Raw genomic sequence first — 19,270 nt, 5'->3', positions numbered from 1 at the left:
ATTTCCTGCAAAGCCGCAGTCTGTCATTTTAGCAGCCAGCTGCAGGTTACGGTTCTGTAATATGTAATAAGCTGATTTATGGTGCCCACGGCTCTGAGGACGAGGAGCTCACAGACATCCTCATCCAGTTCTGTTTACGTCAGGTCAGACCTGCGTACCCTCGGAGGTGAGTCGTGGGCAGGGCCAGCTTGACGCGCCAGCCTGTGTCAGTCATGTAAAAAGAGCAGGCCACACGCTTGATTCTATTGTTAAATGCAGACTCTTAAGTATATACAGACATTTCTTGAATCCTTTGGGGAATTTTATTTAAAAAAACAACAAACAAAACAACTTAATACATCTTCTTTAAGTAAATATGTCTGAGCTGGGGTCCTGGGAACAACAAATACAGGTTCTCCAGTTTCCTCCCAGTTCACAAACATGGATCTGAGGTTGATGGTGGTTCTTAGACCGTAGCGACGACTGTGTGAGTCTGTGACAGCTGGGACTGGCTTTTGTGAGCCTCAAGCTTGAGTTATGGTTCTGCGTCAAAACAACGCCGTGCCTACGGCGTGTGGTACGCGTCGATGCGTACACTACTCCGTCACTGACGTGCACCTCCCGAAAATTGTAACTACGCATCGAGGCGATGCAGATCACATGCAGACGGAGAGGACTGTGATTGGTTCGCTTGGTAGCAACGCATTTCCGGTTTCCGGTTTGAAGCAGTCGTGAACTTTCAGCGCTCTTTTCTTCGTTTATGTGTGATTTTTTTTGTTTTGGTTTTTTGCACAATAGTTGTCCTTATCTCTTTGATTCAATGTGACCGGAAAAAGTCGGATAAACCATCCAGGAAAAGATCGCGAATTAGCGGCCACGGGGGGTACTGCACCGCAGCAAAATGGAGTGACGGAGAAGTCCGAAGGGTTCACGACGGCGTCACGGTGACGGCGTGTGCGTTGGTGTGACGCAGGACCATAATTCAGCCTTCAGGATGAAGCGATGTAGGAAAAATGACTCGATGTAGGAAAATCAGCTGACTCACTGGCGTCAAAGGGTTCCTTAAAAATGCATACCAGTAAATAGCATCTCAGGATGTCGTGGGGTGTAAATCATTACACCCCTGGAAGTGGTTTTGGTATCGTTTTAAAATGCGATTTGGTGGTTTTTGTGTGGAAATACAAATGACTCCATTCATGGTTACCATCGTTTTGTCAAAGCTGTCAGCGCTTCTGAGCTGCTCTTTGGTGTTGTTGCAGTGACACGCTGACTGCAGGGTTAGAAGAGAAGTTCAAGGTTCAGTACGTCGGCCGTAGCAACGTCTAGTAGCTCCGGAGCCACAGTGAGCGTGAAGAGTCAGGCCCGGAGCCAGTGTTTGGTTTGGGCCACTGTAGTGAAGCGGCGATGAGGGTGACGACTGGTATCTGTGCCTACATCAATCTCCTTCTACAAGTCATGAAAACAACGGTGCTTATTTTTATGCAACTCAAAACGAATGAAAACATAGTTATGAAAATGGTGACGTGGGTCTGCCAATGGATCGCTCACAGTGGGACTGTCAGCCAGTCACGTATAGACATCGCTGGGGTGGAAGCAGGATTCCTGCAGACTTGGAGTTTCACTCGCTAAACTCTTGGAGACTCAAGTTTGAGTCTCTTGTGTGAAACCAGTCTTTTTAGAGGTTTATTGTCACTGTTTGTTTATGTTTAGACACCAAAAATACTTTAGGTTAGAGTAAACTACTCAGTAAGAGACCATTTGTCAAAAATACCACCCACCCCTCCGCCACCAGGGTGGCGTATGAAGCGGATTTAGAAAATGGATCAATGGAGTCTTGACTTTTGTTACAAAGTGTTGAGGATTTGGACTGAGGGGCTTTTTCTCAACTGTCGTCGGCTGAGGACCACACCAAACATGATAAATTACTATAAATGTGTGTGTTATAAAACAACCCAAAAACAATCAAAAACAAAAGGAAAATGAAAGAAAATAAGCTTTCATGGGGGGGTTATTTCTGTGCGTCCATAAAATGATTAGTTTATTTGTCTGAATTTCAAGTGTCAGCTAAATCTTTTCGTGGTTAGACAATTACAGTCACACAGAGACCACAATCTGAACCAGGACATGTTTTGATTCAGATAAACAGACAACAACTTGTGGAGGCCGATGAGTCACACAGAGAGAATGAACTTTATGAGTGTGAGGTTTCGCACCCATCACAGCGAACTGTGAGAAACATGTACACAGGCTTTACAGACATTTGTAGAGTAACCATAGTCCCTTTGCTTCGACGGGAGAGCATCCTCCGCGTCCAAGCGCGGGACATGTCACGAGTAACGATACACGACAGGCGTTAGCGGCAGATTTATCATTCCAGCATGAAAGTAGCTGCAGTTACGACATCACAAAGGTTCAGAGATTATACGTTTAATGGCCGCTGATATCCTCGACAGTCTATTGACGGCCCACACCGTCACGCAGATGCCGGTCGAACCTTCATACTTCACCACGCCACTTCATTTCCTTTTTCTTTAATGAGGCATGTTGTTTTGTTGTCAAGTGCGTTGTGGCTTCTTCTTGGAGCTGAGAGGAGGCTCCGACACATAATTAGCTCTCATGCTGCAGTCCGCGAGCGTGTGTGTTGGAGATTACAGAGGCCTGTAATGAGCGTGTCTCTGTGGGAGAAGCGTCTCAAACTGGCCCGTGGGAGCAGCAGTTTGTGGTGTCTGGCCGTGTGAGCTGGAGAAATGTGTTTGCATGGTTTGCGCTGATTGAATGCTTGTCGTGGAGAATGTAGAATGTTCAACGCAGGTCCCGAGGGCAATTTTGACGACCATATGGCGGTGATTGGATTCCTGCAAACAAGGATCTCCGAGGCAATTGTCTGATCCAATAATCAACTTTATAATGAGGTTTGACGCTTGAAGAAAAAAAAGTCTGATCTTGAGAGTCTTGAAGGTCTGAGGGGGGAGCTGCTGCCTCTTCAGCTGCACTCCTCACAGTTGCAGGCTAATATATATCTGTAAGTGGCGGTGATGCGAGTCCCGCCGGCGCAGCGCAGCCTCACCGCCTTCAGCTTGGAGGTGTGCGGCCGGCAGCACGAGCAGGAGCTCTTGAACGGCTGTTTGAGCACGGAGCTGAAGGAGATGAGCGGGTCGGAGCGGGTGGTGTGGCTGCAGTGGCCCTCACAGCGTGCCAGCAACACCATCTGCAAAACAGCATGCAGGAAGAAGTTAGGAAGTTACACACGAGTCCATCACGCAGGATTTTCATCACCTCCAGCTTCTGTCAGGGATGGGGGGAAAAAAAGGGTCATGGAGTACAATGGAGCGGTGTTCGGGGTCTGCCCGGACGGTGGATCCTTCCCAGCCTTGGCCTTGCACCTGCAGAATGAAAGATAGCAACTCGAGCACCCACACATTCCTACATCTGCTAAAGCTCAGGGTCAAACACGGCCATTCTGTAAAATCTGGAGACCAGAGCACCAACTTTCTCAAGTTTGAGACAGAAGCTCCAACGCGCACACATGTACACGAAGCGCCAGCCTGATTAGTGTTGTGACTGTCCGGCGGGCATTCCTCCGCGGGTCACCGCATTCCTGTCGCCTCCCTAAACAGCCTCCTGTGTCACGTCCTTCTGTCAGCTGCTGTGTGCCGCCACCCATGTACCCACTCTGAGTAAAGCCTGTCTGGGGCCATGGCAGTGACACACACACACACACACACACACACACACACACACACACACACACACACACACACACACACACACACACACACACACGCGTCAGGAGTGTTGTCGCCACTTTAAGACCATTTGTCTTCGTCCTGGCTGGGGATCAGGCTATCTAACACTCGCCTCCGCTACTCATCACCCTCTTTGTCGCTTCTCCTTTCATTCAGGAGCAGCTACTTTATAAATACAGATAAAGTGGGTTGTCATTCATGAATGTGCAGAAAAACTGAGTCCAAGCAAACAGCAGTACTGAAACAATACAAAGGTCCAGTATTTATAATTATAGCAAAAACTGTGCATTCATTCAGCAACTTTTGTTGTCTTCTTCTTTTCTTTCTCAAAGTCTATGTTGTAGTCCCAGAACTCCCTAGCTAACTCCCTACTGATGGCGGCTCATTCTTTATTCTGTATATGATGTTATGCTGGAAAATGAGTGGGAATGGATAATCTTCTTTTATGCAAGTGTCATTATTATTGTCTCTGTTTTCTGTCATCTCAGACGCCCAACCAGCCAGGGCAGATGGGAACCCTCCCTGAGTCTGGCTCTGATCTCCACTGTCGCCTCATGCTTGATCAGATCCAGGGAATCACAGAAGTGAAGGTCTACAGTAATGCAGTCTGTCATGTTCCTTAGCCAGGCTGTTTCTCATGTTTGGCATTGCGCTGCAAAAACAATAAGCATAGTATTCCATAAATCTGGTCAAAATGGTCTTAATTTCAGCAAAAATATGAGTGTATTGGGGATAAGATTTTTTTTCTTGAACTAAAATTCTTAAAACTAGCAAAAACATCTAAAACAGTGGGGGGAAAAAGGGTAATAGAGTACAATGGCGTTGTGTTCGGGGGCTGCACTGACGGCTTTCCTGAAAGTTAAATTTTTTTACTTTGAGATGGGTTTTTGCACTGAACATAAGATGTGAATTATGAATTGGACTGTACTGCAATATGATTTGGACTTAATTGGATTATACACTGAATTCTTTCTGGGTAAAGTGGTTTACGATGACTGATGTGATCTGGCACCAGACAAGTAAACTGAACTGAGTCTGGGGTTTTTTTTCGGCTCAGGCTGCTGCCCCAACAAACTGGTCCAGGCTAGCCAAAGAAAATGGATGGATGGAGGAATCGATGGATGGATGGATGGATGGAGGGATGGATGGATGGATGGATGGATGGATGGATGGATGGATGGATGGATAGATGGATGGATGGGAAAAACTGGAAAAAAGGATTAACTAACTATTTAAGAGAGAAAGTCAGCTATGACTTCCATATAGCAGTGTGTGAGGAGGATCAGGAGAATATGCACTCTGAGACTCTTGGAGGTAAAGAAGGATGCTTCTGCTCTGATGGGATCTGGTAAAGGTCCAGTTCCAGAGGTATGTATGATTTTGCCTATAAAGACCACACAATGGATCTGAAATCCATTAAAGCTTGAAATCCAAGCACAAGCAACAAGGTTGATGTCTATTGTAACAACTACAAGGCGACTTCGGGGCCCACACCTGCTTATTTAGACTCAATTCTCCTTAACTTCTCAGTACGGTCCATTCCTCCTTAACTTCTCAGTACGGTCCATTCCTCCTTAACTTCTCAGTACAGTCCATTCCTCCTTAACTTCTCAGTACGGTCCATTCCTCCTTAACTTCTCAGTACGGTCCATTCCTCCTTAACTTCTCAGTACGGTCCATTCCTCCTTAACTTCTCAGTACAGTCCAATCCCCCTTAACTTCTCAGTACGGTCCATTCCTCCTTAACTTCTGAACTGTTTGACTGCAGCTACCAACATGAAGAGACAAGTGAAGGGGCCCAACATTAGGCCTGGGAGACCACCGAGGACAAGTGAAGTAGATGATCGCAGAACTCTTTTATTAATGAAGAAAACCGTCCACAGCATCAGCAGAAGTCAAGACCCCCCTGGCCAAGGTGCTTGTATCTCTAAAGTCTTCTTCATAAATATAAATACAGAGGGTTTATTACTAAACCACTTGTTGCTTAAAAAAAACAAGAAAACCACAATAAACTTTGCTTAGAAAACCAAAAATCCCTCCAGCGTACTGCTGTACTGCTGTTCTGCTGTGACCCTATACATACCACGGAGGGGACTCTTTCAGTTTCCAAGACAGTTACCTGACGTAAAGCCAGAGGAGCAGCTTTTGAGCTACTGAAGACGCAATTGAAGGCAGAAAGAGCCACAAACAAGCAGCTGCTGAAGGTGGAAGCAGCGGAGTCGAACCATCTCCAGGAGGAAACCAGAATCTGGTGATGTCCGTGGGCTCCAGACCTCAGCCAGTCACTGACTGCAGGAACATGTTCACCTCAGTATTCAGAGTTATAGTTCTGAAGCTCGTTCATCACAGAACCACAAATGAAAAGCAGTCTGGACTGAAACTGGCTTGCGATTGAGGACGACATTCCTGCGAGCGAAGCAGCGGTCCAGAAGGAGCAGAAGCCTGAACGACTGAGTGTAAATACTGTAAGCCGGTTGCAGAACCAGAAATCCCTCTGCGGCACCTGTTTTCAGACATTTTCTGTTCCTTGGTAGAGGAAAGATCAGAAAATATTCAGTTTAGATGACTTTTATTCACACAGGTGGCAAATCGAAGCTTGAGGCATCCTTGAGTGTAACATGGAAGCCAAAATGATCCGCCCCCACCTGCCCGGAGGTATATACGTGCACAGAATCTGAACGATACCAACAACAAAACCCACGCAGCTTGTTCAGCATGCTGCTGGCTTCACTGCTGCAGGATGAGATCAGTCATCGTCCTCTGAACGTATTTTCCACGGACGACCCTGACAATGATCAAGCATCAAGTGACTCCACCGAATAAACAACCTCAGGATAAATCTTTATGTTCAAGACCTCAAAGAAACCAAACAATACCCCCACTTTTTTTGTTTTGACACCCTTTTAAGACACCATTTTGGATTTTAATATGTTGATTTCTGCGTCAGTGAGAAGCCGCCTTAAAAACCAGATGGTTTTGAACCCTCCAGTCTCCTATAATTAACAAGAAGTAACATTTTTAAGACTTGCAAGCTGTTTAATTTAACATCAATGAAGCTGATCTATTAAAGTTTTACAGCTCTTTCTCTGCAGAGTGAGCTGACATTTCATCCACTGGTTTATATTCAGAAAGGCTAAATAATGTCTAAAGGTTCCGATTCACATGGTTCAACCTAAAGAGCTCCAAATCGTCACTTGATGTACAGTAGGCCACGTCTAACTGGAGAGAGCTGGCAGCAAATGAGAAGGTGCAGATGTTGCCTGCAGGTCTTTGCATTATTTTCAATACGGAAAAATAACAAGGAGATCAAACACTCAATAAAGATATTCATTGGCGTCTGAGCTTAACAATTATGGGTGTGCTGCCAATTTGGAAAAGTATTCAAAATTAAGGCCTCCTCCTATTTCTTTTTAACGTTTTAGACCCAGTGGTTCCCACAGAGCCATTTGAACCAGGGGCTTCACAAACACTGTGAAACTCTATTTATTTAGGTTTAATTTATGAATGTTGGCCCGCAGACTCAGAGGTACAAGAGTTGAAGATGCTTCAAAAACACTTTCAGAATCAATACCTGGCCAGCGGATATGTTCGCCTCAGCTCCTCAACGTGATACACACTCTTTAAAAACACATGGAGGGTGAGAGAGCCGAGGTGCAGGTGGGGTTTGTGTGAACTCGTGCAGAATGAGGTGTGAAACACCAGACTGGAACAGGAAACCCGGCTCACGCGCTGCACGCAGGCCTCGCTTTAGCTGATCTTTGATCTTCCCACCTGCTCAATGCACTCAGTGTCAGAATTAAAAAGCAAAACAAAAAAACAACTAAAGATCATATTTCTCATGCTCGAGCAACAATTTCTTTGATGCACAATAAATGAAAAGAGAAATAACCGACAGCACCTTTCCACAATTGCATCCACATGGCACATTTTTGGCACATTTTAGCAGTTTTTTTTAAAGGATTTTTATGTCAAGTGCGTGACTTTAAGAAGTCTGAGAACATCTCAACGAGCGTATCGTTATTCACTCTGGACTTTTCTCCGTCTGTCCTCGGCCCGTCTCTCTTCCTGCGGCCCCTGGCAGAGGCAGGAGAGAGCAGGCTGACAACTGAGTCCCGGCTGAGGTGCAGAATATGTCTGCAGCGTGGCCAGCGTCCAGCGCCACACACGCACTCGGCCCCTGAGAAATGGAGCGTGACTCATTCAAATGACAGAGAGATGGAGATAATGACAGAGAGGAACGAAAAGATGCTGGATTGACCAAGTGGAGGCGGGAGTCAAGACTAATACTAGTTTTTTTGGCTGGGGTTTCCTCTGCCTGTCTCTGAGGTCTTATTTGGAACAGCTTACTGGGTATTTGCAACAAATTAGTGACTCTATCAAGTGCACATGTCCTATTACTTTAGATAGTTGGCTTCAAATTCAACCGAGAAAGTTTGCATGATACGGAGAACAAGTTCTGCATCCTTCCAGAAAATGTGAATCCTAGATATTTCTTTTTTCCTTTTTCTTCAGAAAATGATTCTAATCTCTTAGGATAGATTCACATTTACATTTCAAGCCTGTTACAAAATACTAAAAATTCAAATATGATAAAAGAAATCCTTATCAGGTGATCAAAGCAGCAACCAATGACAGGCTGAGCCTTTTAGGAGCAAAGTTGGGCAGGAGATCCTTACTTAAAAAAAAAAAAGTGTGACAAAATTATCAAATTGTTTAAAAACAAGGGATCTTCACAGGAAGATTGGTTACTCTCTTTTTCTCCAGTGTATATTGCATTTAAAAATTTAAGGGAATCTGGAGGAATTTCAGTGCGTAAGGAGCAAAGATGTAAAAATGATGACCGATGGTATCCGATCCGGCCCCGCATCAAGAACTGTTATTCATCAGCAGCTGATACACTTCCATGAACAAGCCATCACTTTTGGAAACCTTTGTCTAGCACTGTAATAAATTTATTTTGGAAAAAAACTTATTTTAACCATGACCAGAGGCAGTGATGACATCTCTGGGCTCTGGGGCATTCAGGATGAACCTGCAGGCAGCAGAAATCCATATTTTTCTTTTTTCGGAAAGAAGCGTCTGGCTTGTGCTCTGGAAAAAAGGACCATCCAGATGGTTGCCTGCAACGAGTCCAAAAGCCAGGATCTGCGATCGTATGGGGTCGTATCCGCACCCTTGGAAGAGGTTGTTTACGCATCTTTGATGGTAATTAATGCAGAAAAGGACAATGAACATATAAGATCACATCTTTTTCATGCATTTTCCAACACAACAATAAAGAGCCACAATCTGTGCACATCACAAAGTCGTGGCCCCGGAAGAAGAGGGTATGTGTAGCTGATTGGCCCTCCTGCAGTCCTGACGGCTCCACAACAGAGAACGTTTGGAGACTTTTGAAACAAAAACGTGACAATAACAAACCTTGAACTTAAAGGAAGAATAACCACTCCTGAAACTGTGTCGTGAGAAGAAATATCAAAAATATAAGGTGCGAAATTAGGGGATTTTCTCAAATTAGAAAGGCCATTAATGAACAAAAAATAAAAAATAAATGTAGACGGATTTGCAAAAGTTGGTAATCACCTGTTTTATGTAAAAACACAATGAAAGGAATCTGATGGTAGTCTTCGTATGAGGCAAATTTTCAATTTCAGTTCAAATATTGACTTATTTTGTTTGTTACGACTCATCTTTTATTCAATTAAAATTATATATTTTTTTAAATATGGGAAATACTAAATACTTCCTTATTGTTTCCAGGGAATTAAGCTGCTAACCATCAGCTCTTGTTGAACTTCTATGAATTCAGAGGGAAAGAGGGAAAGACATGAGTAATGGTCTGTGGGGGAAGAAAAGGGTTTCTGCACGTCAATCTGGAAAGGATCAGAAAACATTTTTTACAATTTACAGTTAAACATTTTACAGTGAGAAAGATTTTTTTTTTTCCCAAGCTTAAAGCATTCAACTGCTAATCTTCCCAGGAGTGGATGTGCCAACAAAACCAACACTACAAATGTCACTGAGCACATTCATTACAGTTTAATATAAAGCTACATCTAAGGGTACGGCAAGATAAATGTTTAAATGTATATTTGAATGTTTTGGTTGCAAATGTTGACCGTCTGTCTGACAGGCTAAAGCTACATTTCAGTGGGATCATACAGCTGAAAAGTGTTCAAAAGCACACCAGCAAATCTACACGACCTTAAACGACAGTTACTGAAATACTCTGGCAAGATGTTAAGAAAGCTATAGGTTAAAATAATAAATAAATAAAAAGCCCAAAAAACCTAAACGAAATGAAGCACATCATAAAGAATCCCCCACAACCATGTGAGACTTGAAATGACGACCTCGGGTTATTGTTGTTAAAGGCGGACCTAGAAACTGTTGAACCATGGACGTACTTAGTATTTACCATTTTATTTGATTTATTTATTCATTTTTTTGCTTCATAGTTCTTAAATTAATTATGGGGGAAAAACAAGTTGTCTGAGGTTCTAGTTGAATAATATAATATCAGAATATTATTATATTTATGCAAATACATAAAAAAATACAGAGGGTGTCACTGTTCCAACCTGCCTCCATCAATGAAATAAAATGAATAGGAAAAAAAAACATTACATATCTTGGATTCATACTTTACTAATTCGGGAAGGGAAATGAATTAAACATTAATTTAACTACAAAAACAGAAAAAACTAAGCAAAGGCAATTTTTGTATTAGATATTTGTGTGGGTTTATTTCTGTGGTTACCTTGGAGTTGCATTTGTAAATTGGGTGTGTGATGGTCTCAACGAAGTGGTGCCTCATGCAGCGCTCGGGGTCGGGGTCGCTCAGGTGCGCGTGTGTGTTATCGCTGGCCTTGTTGCTGCTGGCAGACTGGACCAGGCCCAGCAGGGGGCAGCACATCAGGACCAGCAGGAGGCCAGACGGGGGACCCACGGACACCGGCGGTTTCATGATCGGGACACCCTGAGGCTCCTGATCCCCACGGGATGCCCAACACGTCACAGCGCTGTTTCCTGGTCACGCTTCCTAATCAGCCACGTTGGATTCTCGAGTTTCACTCAAGCGGGAGGATCGTCAAGCCTCTTCTTGTTCTCGTTCATACAGCGGAGGCTCCGAGTCAAGAAGCTGGCGGGAGGAAAGAGGCAGGAAGGTCGCTTCGTCAGGCTGCTCCATCCCCCGTCTTCTCAATCCATCTTACTCTGGAAGAAGAAGAGGAAAATGGAGGGCTAAATTGAAAGAGTCAATACAAGAAACTAAACTGTGTGTGGTGGTTGTATGTTTTCTCGATTTGTCATAGTATAGGGTGTGTGAAGCGAACGAAGCTACCTCAAGAAAGCGTTTCTGAGAGTTTTTATTCAGTTTGAGCCTTTCCAAACCTGGCAGCCTGTATTGTCTCCTGTACTCCAGGCAACCCGGTCAACACCCACACAATGGACACACACACAACACACATAAGTCCTAGTGCTTTTATTACAGAGGAGAAACTTAAGCTATGCACAAACAGCCTGCAGCAAGACCCTTTCCTCTCCACAGGAAAGACTTTTTCATTAAAGTGAATTGCTCGCTCAAAAAGCCTCTCATGACTCCCAACCCTCTGCCAGTCCCACAGCATATTTTCACAGGTATTAGCATTTTTGTTTTTATTTTTTTAATTTCACTCTTTTTCCCCCAACTTCCTTTTTTTATGGTCCTCCTGACAATAGGGTTTGTGTTAGGAGGGAACTTGGTGCCGGCTGAGGCTGGCTTGCTAAAAGGCAATGTGTTGTCAATTATCCCACCGTGCGGGTGTGTGAGGTCAGGGGGTGAGAGGGGAGCACAATGGCATGGTTGACGGCTTAAAGACATCTTTAAAAAAAGGCAACAACAAACATTATTGTTGTTGACCTCTTCACTTGAAAGTCCTTCATTTGCTCTTTTAGTTCTTGAATACAGAAACTTGTTTTATCCTTTTGCAGTTACCCACATGTATGGCCATCCATCCATCCATCCATCCGTCCGTCCGTCCGTCCGTCCGTCCATCCATCCATCCATCCATCCATCCATCCATCCATCCATCCATCCATCCATCCATCCATCCATCCATCCATCCATCCATCCATCCATCCATCCTCTCTAAATGCAGTAAATACTCAACATTAAAAGTACGCTGCAGACGCTGACATCGTAGTGACCGAGACGGTTTATGTCATATTTTCTATGATTTAGTGCAGTAATTAATTGTTTGTTGTGAAGCTGTGCCTGGACACGGAAACTATGCACAATTTAGGTAAAAATACCAAGCAACAAGTGTGCTGGTATTTGGGTCATATTGTTTCCATTCCTGGTAATTCATAAACATCCATGACTTTAAGTGTGCTAACTTTTTCAATATGGCACTTTGTTGTATGTTTACCTCTTCATAATTTCCTTAGCTTTCAAACTTTTAAGTCTAGTGAGATTAAACAAACAGTGCATGCCATGCAAAGATCGGCATCTGTACAGTGTACTGTGATGTTACTACTCCGTACACAAAACAATCTATGAAATAAATTAATTGAAAAATAAAACGGTGCCTTAGCTGAAGACCCAATAGCTGACCCAAGATAACCTCTGGGTGTTGAGCTCCAGCAGCAGCTTCTCTCTTCAAAAGCAAGGGGGCCAAACCCAAAAGTGAAACTAAACCTGGAGCCTATTAAGCAGCTTGTAAGGCCTATTGTTTTGGGGGAAAATGGATCAATGTGTTCTTTAGGTTTGGCTCACTTTTTTTTTAAGACTTTTCAGCTGAAGAATGTGGTGCAGCTGGATCGGCTGCTACGACACAGAAATCTTCATCTTGCAAATAGATAATTGCTGTTCCATAACCTTTAAATCATCCAGGAAGATCCTGGAAGTGTCTCTTACTCGTGTTAATCACTGCCTCTTCAAAAGTTGACATCATAGGAGTTTACCACCAGAGCTGAAGCACAGCAGATAGGGAGGGGGAGGGGCCTGCAAGCTGCATTCATTCAAACTTTATCAGCTGTAAAAAACAAACAAACTACTGAGTAAATCCATTTATGACTGTTAATGTTCACATACGTATTTGTGAGTTGTAGCCTGGCGTGTGTAATACAATGTAGGTCCAAGATATCTGGTATTTATCTTTTTATTAGCATTTATTATATATTTTAAACACTCCCTACAATTGAGGCTGAGCTGGTTGCCAGGCGAGTATCCAGGTTTTTGACCCTGAGATTTTTGCACATCATTAATAACGATCATGCATCAGGAGCCAGATGTTTTTAACAAAAAGAAAAACAATGTCAATTACTCTGCTAATCAACATCCCTGCCATAGTCTGATCTACCGTTCCAGACCTTATTAAATTGTCAAAGTGCAGTGTAGGTGTATTTTTGCATGTGAGAAAGTATTTATTATTCTATCAGATGCCATCTATTTTAATACAAAACAAACACACAAAGAAATTTCAAACCAGTAATGGGGCTCAATTTCTAAGTTCATTTTCTGGGCTCTGTACCCTGAATACAGTATAAAATGATGTTTAGTTCTCCAATGATTTGATTACATTTTCAAGGACAGCAATAATCTAGTTATTGACCCCATTCTAAATATGAAGATACTCCGTTTAAAGAATATCAATTTAATATTCTGAGTTTACACGTCATGTCCATAAACTGTGTTGCTGCCCGGCCGGGAATCTGCCCAGCTAAAACAAAAACTAACGCCTATTATGATGTACCTTAACAACTTAATGCAAAATCATTGAAGAGGAGTTTGTTGAGCTTACTATATTATATACCTTTCTTTTTTGTTTCTCCTAATTTTGCAAAAGCTTCACATCTAGCTTCTACTTTAAGTGCTATTTATTTGTGTTTTAGACTTGTTTTTCTCCTAAAAAAAGTTAAAAACTACTATATGTGTGGACCATTTGGTTTTGCAAAATGCCACGAAAACTCCAACAAAATTTTATACTGTTGTTTACATGTCTTAAAACAATTTTTGCATACCGTATCTTGTGGACCATTAGGCGCACCGGGTTATAAGGCGGATGATAAAACATATATAAAGCGAAACAAAACCGTCTGGTAAGTCGAACTTTATTCAACTCATTCACAATAACTCAGAATATCGTTCTAATACAGAAAAATACTCTCACATTTAATCATTCATCTTCCACAAAGACACAAATAAAAAGTGGAGGAGGTTAGTGTCGTACTACGTCCTATTCTCTGATTGGTTCATCGTTGCCAGCGATAGCAGAAACTTGAAGTTAGTGTGAGGTTGGAACAACATTTGATTATAACTGGATTATGATATAGATTTGAAAATTGGGTTTACACTAATAACCTGACGTTGGGTTGACGTGTAATTATAGTAAGTCTGATGTTGCAACCCGTATCCAACCAAGGACTGACTTTAATGTGTCAGCTGAACAGTCCGACTATCAATCAAGCGGAGCGGCTTCAACACTACCAAAGTCACTAAAACTTGTTGACAGGTTTTTGAGTGCAGTGTACCACATATAACTGGTTTGAGGTCAGTAAGTACAACAAAATTCATACACTACCAGTTTATGAGAAAAATTAAGGATTTTAAGTGCGCCTTATAGTGCGCAAAATACAGTATTTCGATTATGACCTCGACCATGCTGTTTATATTGTAGTTTCAAGCATCTAGAAATCTGTCTGTCTTCTCCATCCTCTTCTTTTCAGCACTTCTCATTTTAAGCCCTGTGTTTTTCTTTCTAAGGGGAATCATTTAATGTTAACATTCCTCCTGAGAGAAATAGAACTATCATTTGGACTGTTAAAATAAATACTCCCAGAGATGTTTCACTCGTCTGTTGAACATGTGCTACAGGGTTTACATAGCAGGCGGCTCGTCTTCTAGTAAACAGCCAGCACCCATCAGCACCTCCAGCGCTGCCAGCCCTACAGCGATCATTGTTATCCTCATCTCTGCTGCTGGTATCATCATCAAGATCATTCATGTGTTTGTCTTAGGAATCACACACTCCAGTCATTGAGGATCGCGCCAGTGTATAAGACCACATCACTCATGGATCACCCAAACAAGACAGAGTGAAGGAGAGAGGTTGAGGCCAGAATAGACCAAATAAAGAAAAGATTCATGTATCTACCCCTGCTTCTACATGGTTCCACTGGGAGGAACAGCTAAATTAATATTTAAGGGACACTGACATGACATCTGCTGTTTACCTCCCCCAGAGTTGCCAAAAATACAACTATATGTCCAAACGGGCTGGTTAACAGGGCCAGAACATAAATAACAAACCAAGCTGAGAGGTTTGCAAAGAAATTCGAGTTTGACGAAGTAAACTGGGTAGTATACGGTGGTGAATGTACACTGACATCAGACAGATGACGGGCGGTCATCTAACTTAACACGGGCAAGACAAAAAGCAAAACTTATTGAAATGATCCGTAAAAAACATTTCAAAATAACATATTTTGATCCTCTTCTTTTTGAAATTCTAACATCTTATATATTAGGTCAAAAAGCCTTCAAAATGCCTTTTAAATTTAGTGAAAACACTACACATGACATGTTCAAGACATTAACAGCAAAGACCTGGAGGACGTCTTACATCGGCTGAACTTCTCCTCTTCCTGTTTAGACATCCTGCCAACAGTTTTTTTCAAAAAGGTCTCAAAGATTTTGGAGTCAGAGCTGTTACAAATCATGAACTTGTCTTTAATGTCAGGTGTGTTTCCAGAACCACTAAAACAGCTGTAATTGAACCTCTTCTGAGAAAGGACAATCTTGACAAATGAACAACTGCAGACTCATCTCAAATCGCCCATTTCTAAGTAAGATCCCTGAAAAAGCAATTTTTCAACAATAACTTTTTAACACAAAATAACTGCCTTCCAGTCAAGTGTTAGACAGCACCACAGCACAGAGTCTGCTCTGACCCAAGTGTTTAATGACATATTAAATGGCATATGTCTGAATGCAGCCAGTGAAAACATGTCAGTCTTGGTTTTACTGGATCTCAGAGCTGCATTTGATACAGTTGATCACAATACTTTACTCAAACGACTGGGGAACTCGGAGGGTCTTTCTGGACCTCTACTAAACTGTTTCAAAACATACTTAGAGAACAGGAAGTACTTTGTGTCAATAGGTAACTTTACATCTGAGCAGACAATAATCACATGTGGAGTTCCCCAAGGTTCCATGTTGGGACCTCTTCTGTTTAACATCTACACGCTCCCACTGGCACAGATTATAAAGAACAACCAATAAACTACCATAGCTATGCAGATGACACACAGATATATATTACAATGTCCCCAGGAGACCGAGACCCCGTACAGGCTCTTGATAAATACATTGAGGAGATTAAATACCGGATGTGCCGCAACTTTCTCCAGTTACACAAAAACAAAACTGAGGAAACTGTCTTTGAAGCCAAAGAGAAACAATTACAGGTCACCACAGAGCTTCAATCTATACACCTAAAAACCAACAACCAGGACAGAAATCTGGATGTAGTAATGGACTCAGACCTAAATTCGTAAGATCACATCAAGGCAAAAACAAAGTCAGCTGACTATCACCATAAGAATATATCAAGGGTAAAAGAACTGATGTCTCAGCAGGACCTGGAAAAACTAGGCCATGCATTCATCTTTAGTAGCTTGATTATTGTAACATCATCTTTACATGTTTACCTAAAAAGTCAGTTAGTAAACTGTAGCTCATTCAGAACTTCGAGTCCTCACTGAGACCAACAACGTGGACCACATCAGTCCAGATCTGAAGTCTTTACACTGGCTGTCTGTCCGTCAGAGGACAGACTTTAAAGTTCTGATGCTGGTCTATAAAGCTCTGAATGGTCCAGAATATATCAGTGGCATTCTGACCCATTATGAACCTTCCAGACCAGTCAGGTCATCTGGATCTGGTTTTTATCAGTTTCCAGAAACAGAACCAGCTTGCGTTCAGCTTCTATGCTCCACGTGTCTGGAACAAACTCACACAAAGCCTCAGATCAGATTATTTAAATCCAGGTTGAAGAAACATGTTTTCAGCTACGTTTGAGTAATGCCCTATGTACAGTATGCACTGGTACTTTTCAAAACTTAAGCCTATTCTAACTACTGATTTTATCTGATTTCATTTATTGTTCTTATTTTTTCTTAAAGGGATTGTGACATGAAAAACACATTTTTCTTGATTTTTTGTGTTTTGTTGGGTGTCTTGACATCAATTACACCCAAAAAACAACGAACTTTTAACATTCAGTGTATTGTGTGCTTTCTGGGATTTTCCGCATAACTGTGCAAAAACGGCGCATGTGGTTTGGTGGCGGATCGTTACGTAACGATCCGCTAAATCACCGCCCCCTCCACCCAGCTCCCTGCCTCCTCTCTTCTCCAGCGCACCATAAAGGCTGATTTATGGTTCCGCGTTACACCGACGCAGAGCCTACGGCGTAGGGTTACGCGGCGACGCGCGCCATACGCTGAAACCTACGGCGTAAGATCTGCGTCGATTTAACGCGGAACCATAAATGAGGCTTAACACGGAGCGGTTTAGAGCCTCTTTTGTTCTAATCACCGGAGGAAAACTGCTAAGAAGACCCACGGCCACTGACTGGACTTAAGATAAGGGGACAGTGCTGCTTGCATGCCTTTATTTTTATGATTGTTTGCTGTGGTTCGCCCTCCTGCTTTTCCGTGCATGCTTCGCCTGTCGCTCCGACGCCGCTGAGCGTATGGCTGGAGGAGGAGGAGGTTTGGAGGAGGAGCGGAGCAATGATTGACAGGAAAGGGGGGAAAGGAAGCATTTTTCACGGCGCAAAAAAACACTGTAATAAAAAGCCAGGAAAAGAGTACTAGAGTGAAGTTTTTCTTGTTACACTCTTTTAGACACATTTGAGGGATGTTGGCCAAGACTTTTAATAGTGTTAAAAGCATGTTAAAAATGATGTCACAATACCTTTAAATTAATTTCTTGAATTTTCTTATATTTTAAATCATGCTTTTTATTTATGTTTGAATGTCTTTGTAAAGCACTTTTGAATCATTGTTGAATTGTGCTATAGAAATAAACATGCCTTGCCTTAAACCCGCTTTTGAGCCTGAGTTTCCTCCCAAGACTATGTTGTATGTCTTGATTTGAAGCTTGTTGCAATTGATTATTTATGTTGGTGTCAGTAGGTTTATTATACGGCTTCCGATCAATCAGAATCTGCAGTCTCCATTCATCCATTACCAATACCCACTTATTCCAGTGCAGGGTTACTATTTGAGCTCTACTCAGGTACACCCTGGACAGGTCGCCAGTCCATAACAGGGCCACATCTGGACAAACAACCACACACATTCACTCCTGTGGGCAATTTAAAATCAATTAACTGGACATGCATGTTTTTGGACTCTGGAGTACCTGGAGAAACTCTACTGGACCATACAGAAAAATCTCCTGCGGGGAGATGAACTAGGAACCTTCTTGGTCTGAGGCAATAGGTGTGGTTCCATCAGCGGGGATTCAGGGTAACCCTGCCTAACACGTGCAACATCCTCGTCAGCCCTGTCAGCCTACACGTCTCCATTACGCTGTAGCGCAAAACAAGAACCACTCACCAAACAAATAACACAGCTGACCTGACCAGAATGTCAGTACGAGAGTGATCGAATGCACAGTAATGTCACTAACCTGATTTTGCAGCAAAGAAATAACTGGCTGTAACTGTGCCTTCGTTACATGTCGCGATAAACCAAAACAGGGTTACTTTGTTCGTCTTCTGAAGTCACATTCGATCATGTGTTTTTCTGTTAGCTGCTACGTGGCGTTGTTGATCTTGCAGAACCATCTAGTGCGTGATTTAAAACCCTTCTAATATTCTCCAAGCCTACGAGTTAGTTTGTCACTACACATTTTTATCTACGAATATTTATTTGACCTCTGGAGATGTTATAAAGCCAAAGTTAAAGTCTATAAAACAGAGATACGATGAGCCAATACCTTCAGACCTGGAGTAGAATACAAGAGAGGAAGCAGTTTTACCAAATAACTTCAGTGTTGCGGTTATGTTGGTAACGTGCGATAAGGTAAAGTAATACTGCTCTAAACAACGAGACAAAAAAAGGACACTAGTATTTTAGAAGCAGACATCTGGGCACTCTAACAGCTCATATAAATAACCATGTTGGCTGTTTTCACTATGACCTCACTTTGGCAAGCTCCACGAAAACAGTCAGTCCAACAAATCAGCCATAAATTAACGAGGTGTTGTCAAATTTGTCCTCCAAATCTAAGAGAGGGAATAGCATAGCCAAATCTATATCAGCTTTCATACAGTAGCTTTGTGACCACGGGCTTACTTGAAAGTTGACGACCCTAGGTTTCAGCAGCTGTCAATTCAATTCAATTTTATTTATATAGCGTCTAATACAACAAAAGTTGTCTCTAGAAGTCTGTTGAAGACCTCGAAAAGAAATAAAAACTCATATGCATCCTACGGCCAAACTAAAGCCCTGGTAGTGTAGGGACAACCAAAGAAGTGGGCATACGTATT

At 42.4% G+C, this 19,270-nt stretch overlaps 1 protein-coding gene across 2 annotated transcripts in view; it reads right to left on the bottom strand.

Annotated features, from left to right (window-relative positions):
• Window positions 1–1,035: 1,035 nt before the first annotated feature.
• Window positions 1,036–19,270, bottom strand: part of ndp (norrin cystine knot growth factor NDP) — a 33,701-nt gene continuing 15,466 nt past the window's right edge. For both annotated transcript variants that reach the window (XM_061723267.1, XM_061723269.1), the window contains exons 2-3: window positions 10,486–10,940; window positions 1,036–3,187 (exon numbers count right to left, since the gene is read on the bottom strand). In XM_061723267.1, the coding sequence (XP_061579251.1) occupies window positions 2,963–3,187; window positions 10,486–10,692 (432 nt within the window). In that variant the 5' untranslated portion in view covers window positions 10,693–10,940 and the 3' untranslated portion in view covers window positions 1,036–2,962. The remainder of the gene's footprint in view (window positions 3,188–10,485; window positions 10,941–19,270) is intronic.

This window comes from Cololabis saira, chromosome 6 (genome assembly GCF_033807715.1).
Source record: "Cololabis saira isolate AMF1-May2022 chromosome 6, fColSai1.1, whole genome shotgun sequence".
NCBI classification, from domain to species: Eukaryota; Metazoa; Chordata; class Actinopteri; order Beloniformes; family Belonidae; genus Cololabis; species Cololabis saira.
This window is presented reverse-complemented; position numbering and strand designations above follow the sequence as displayed.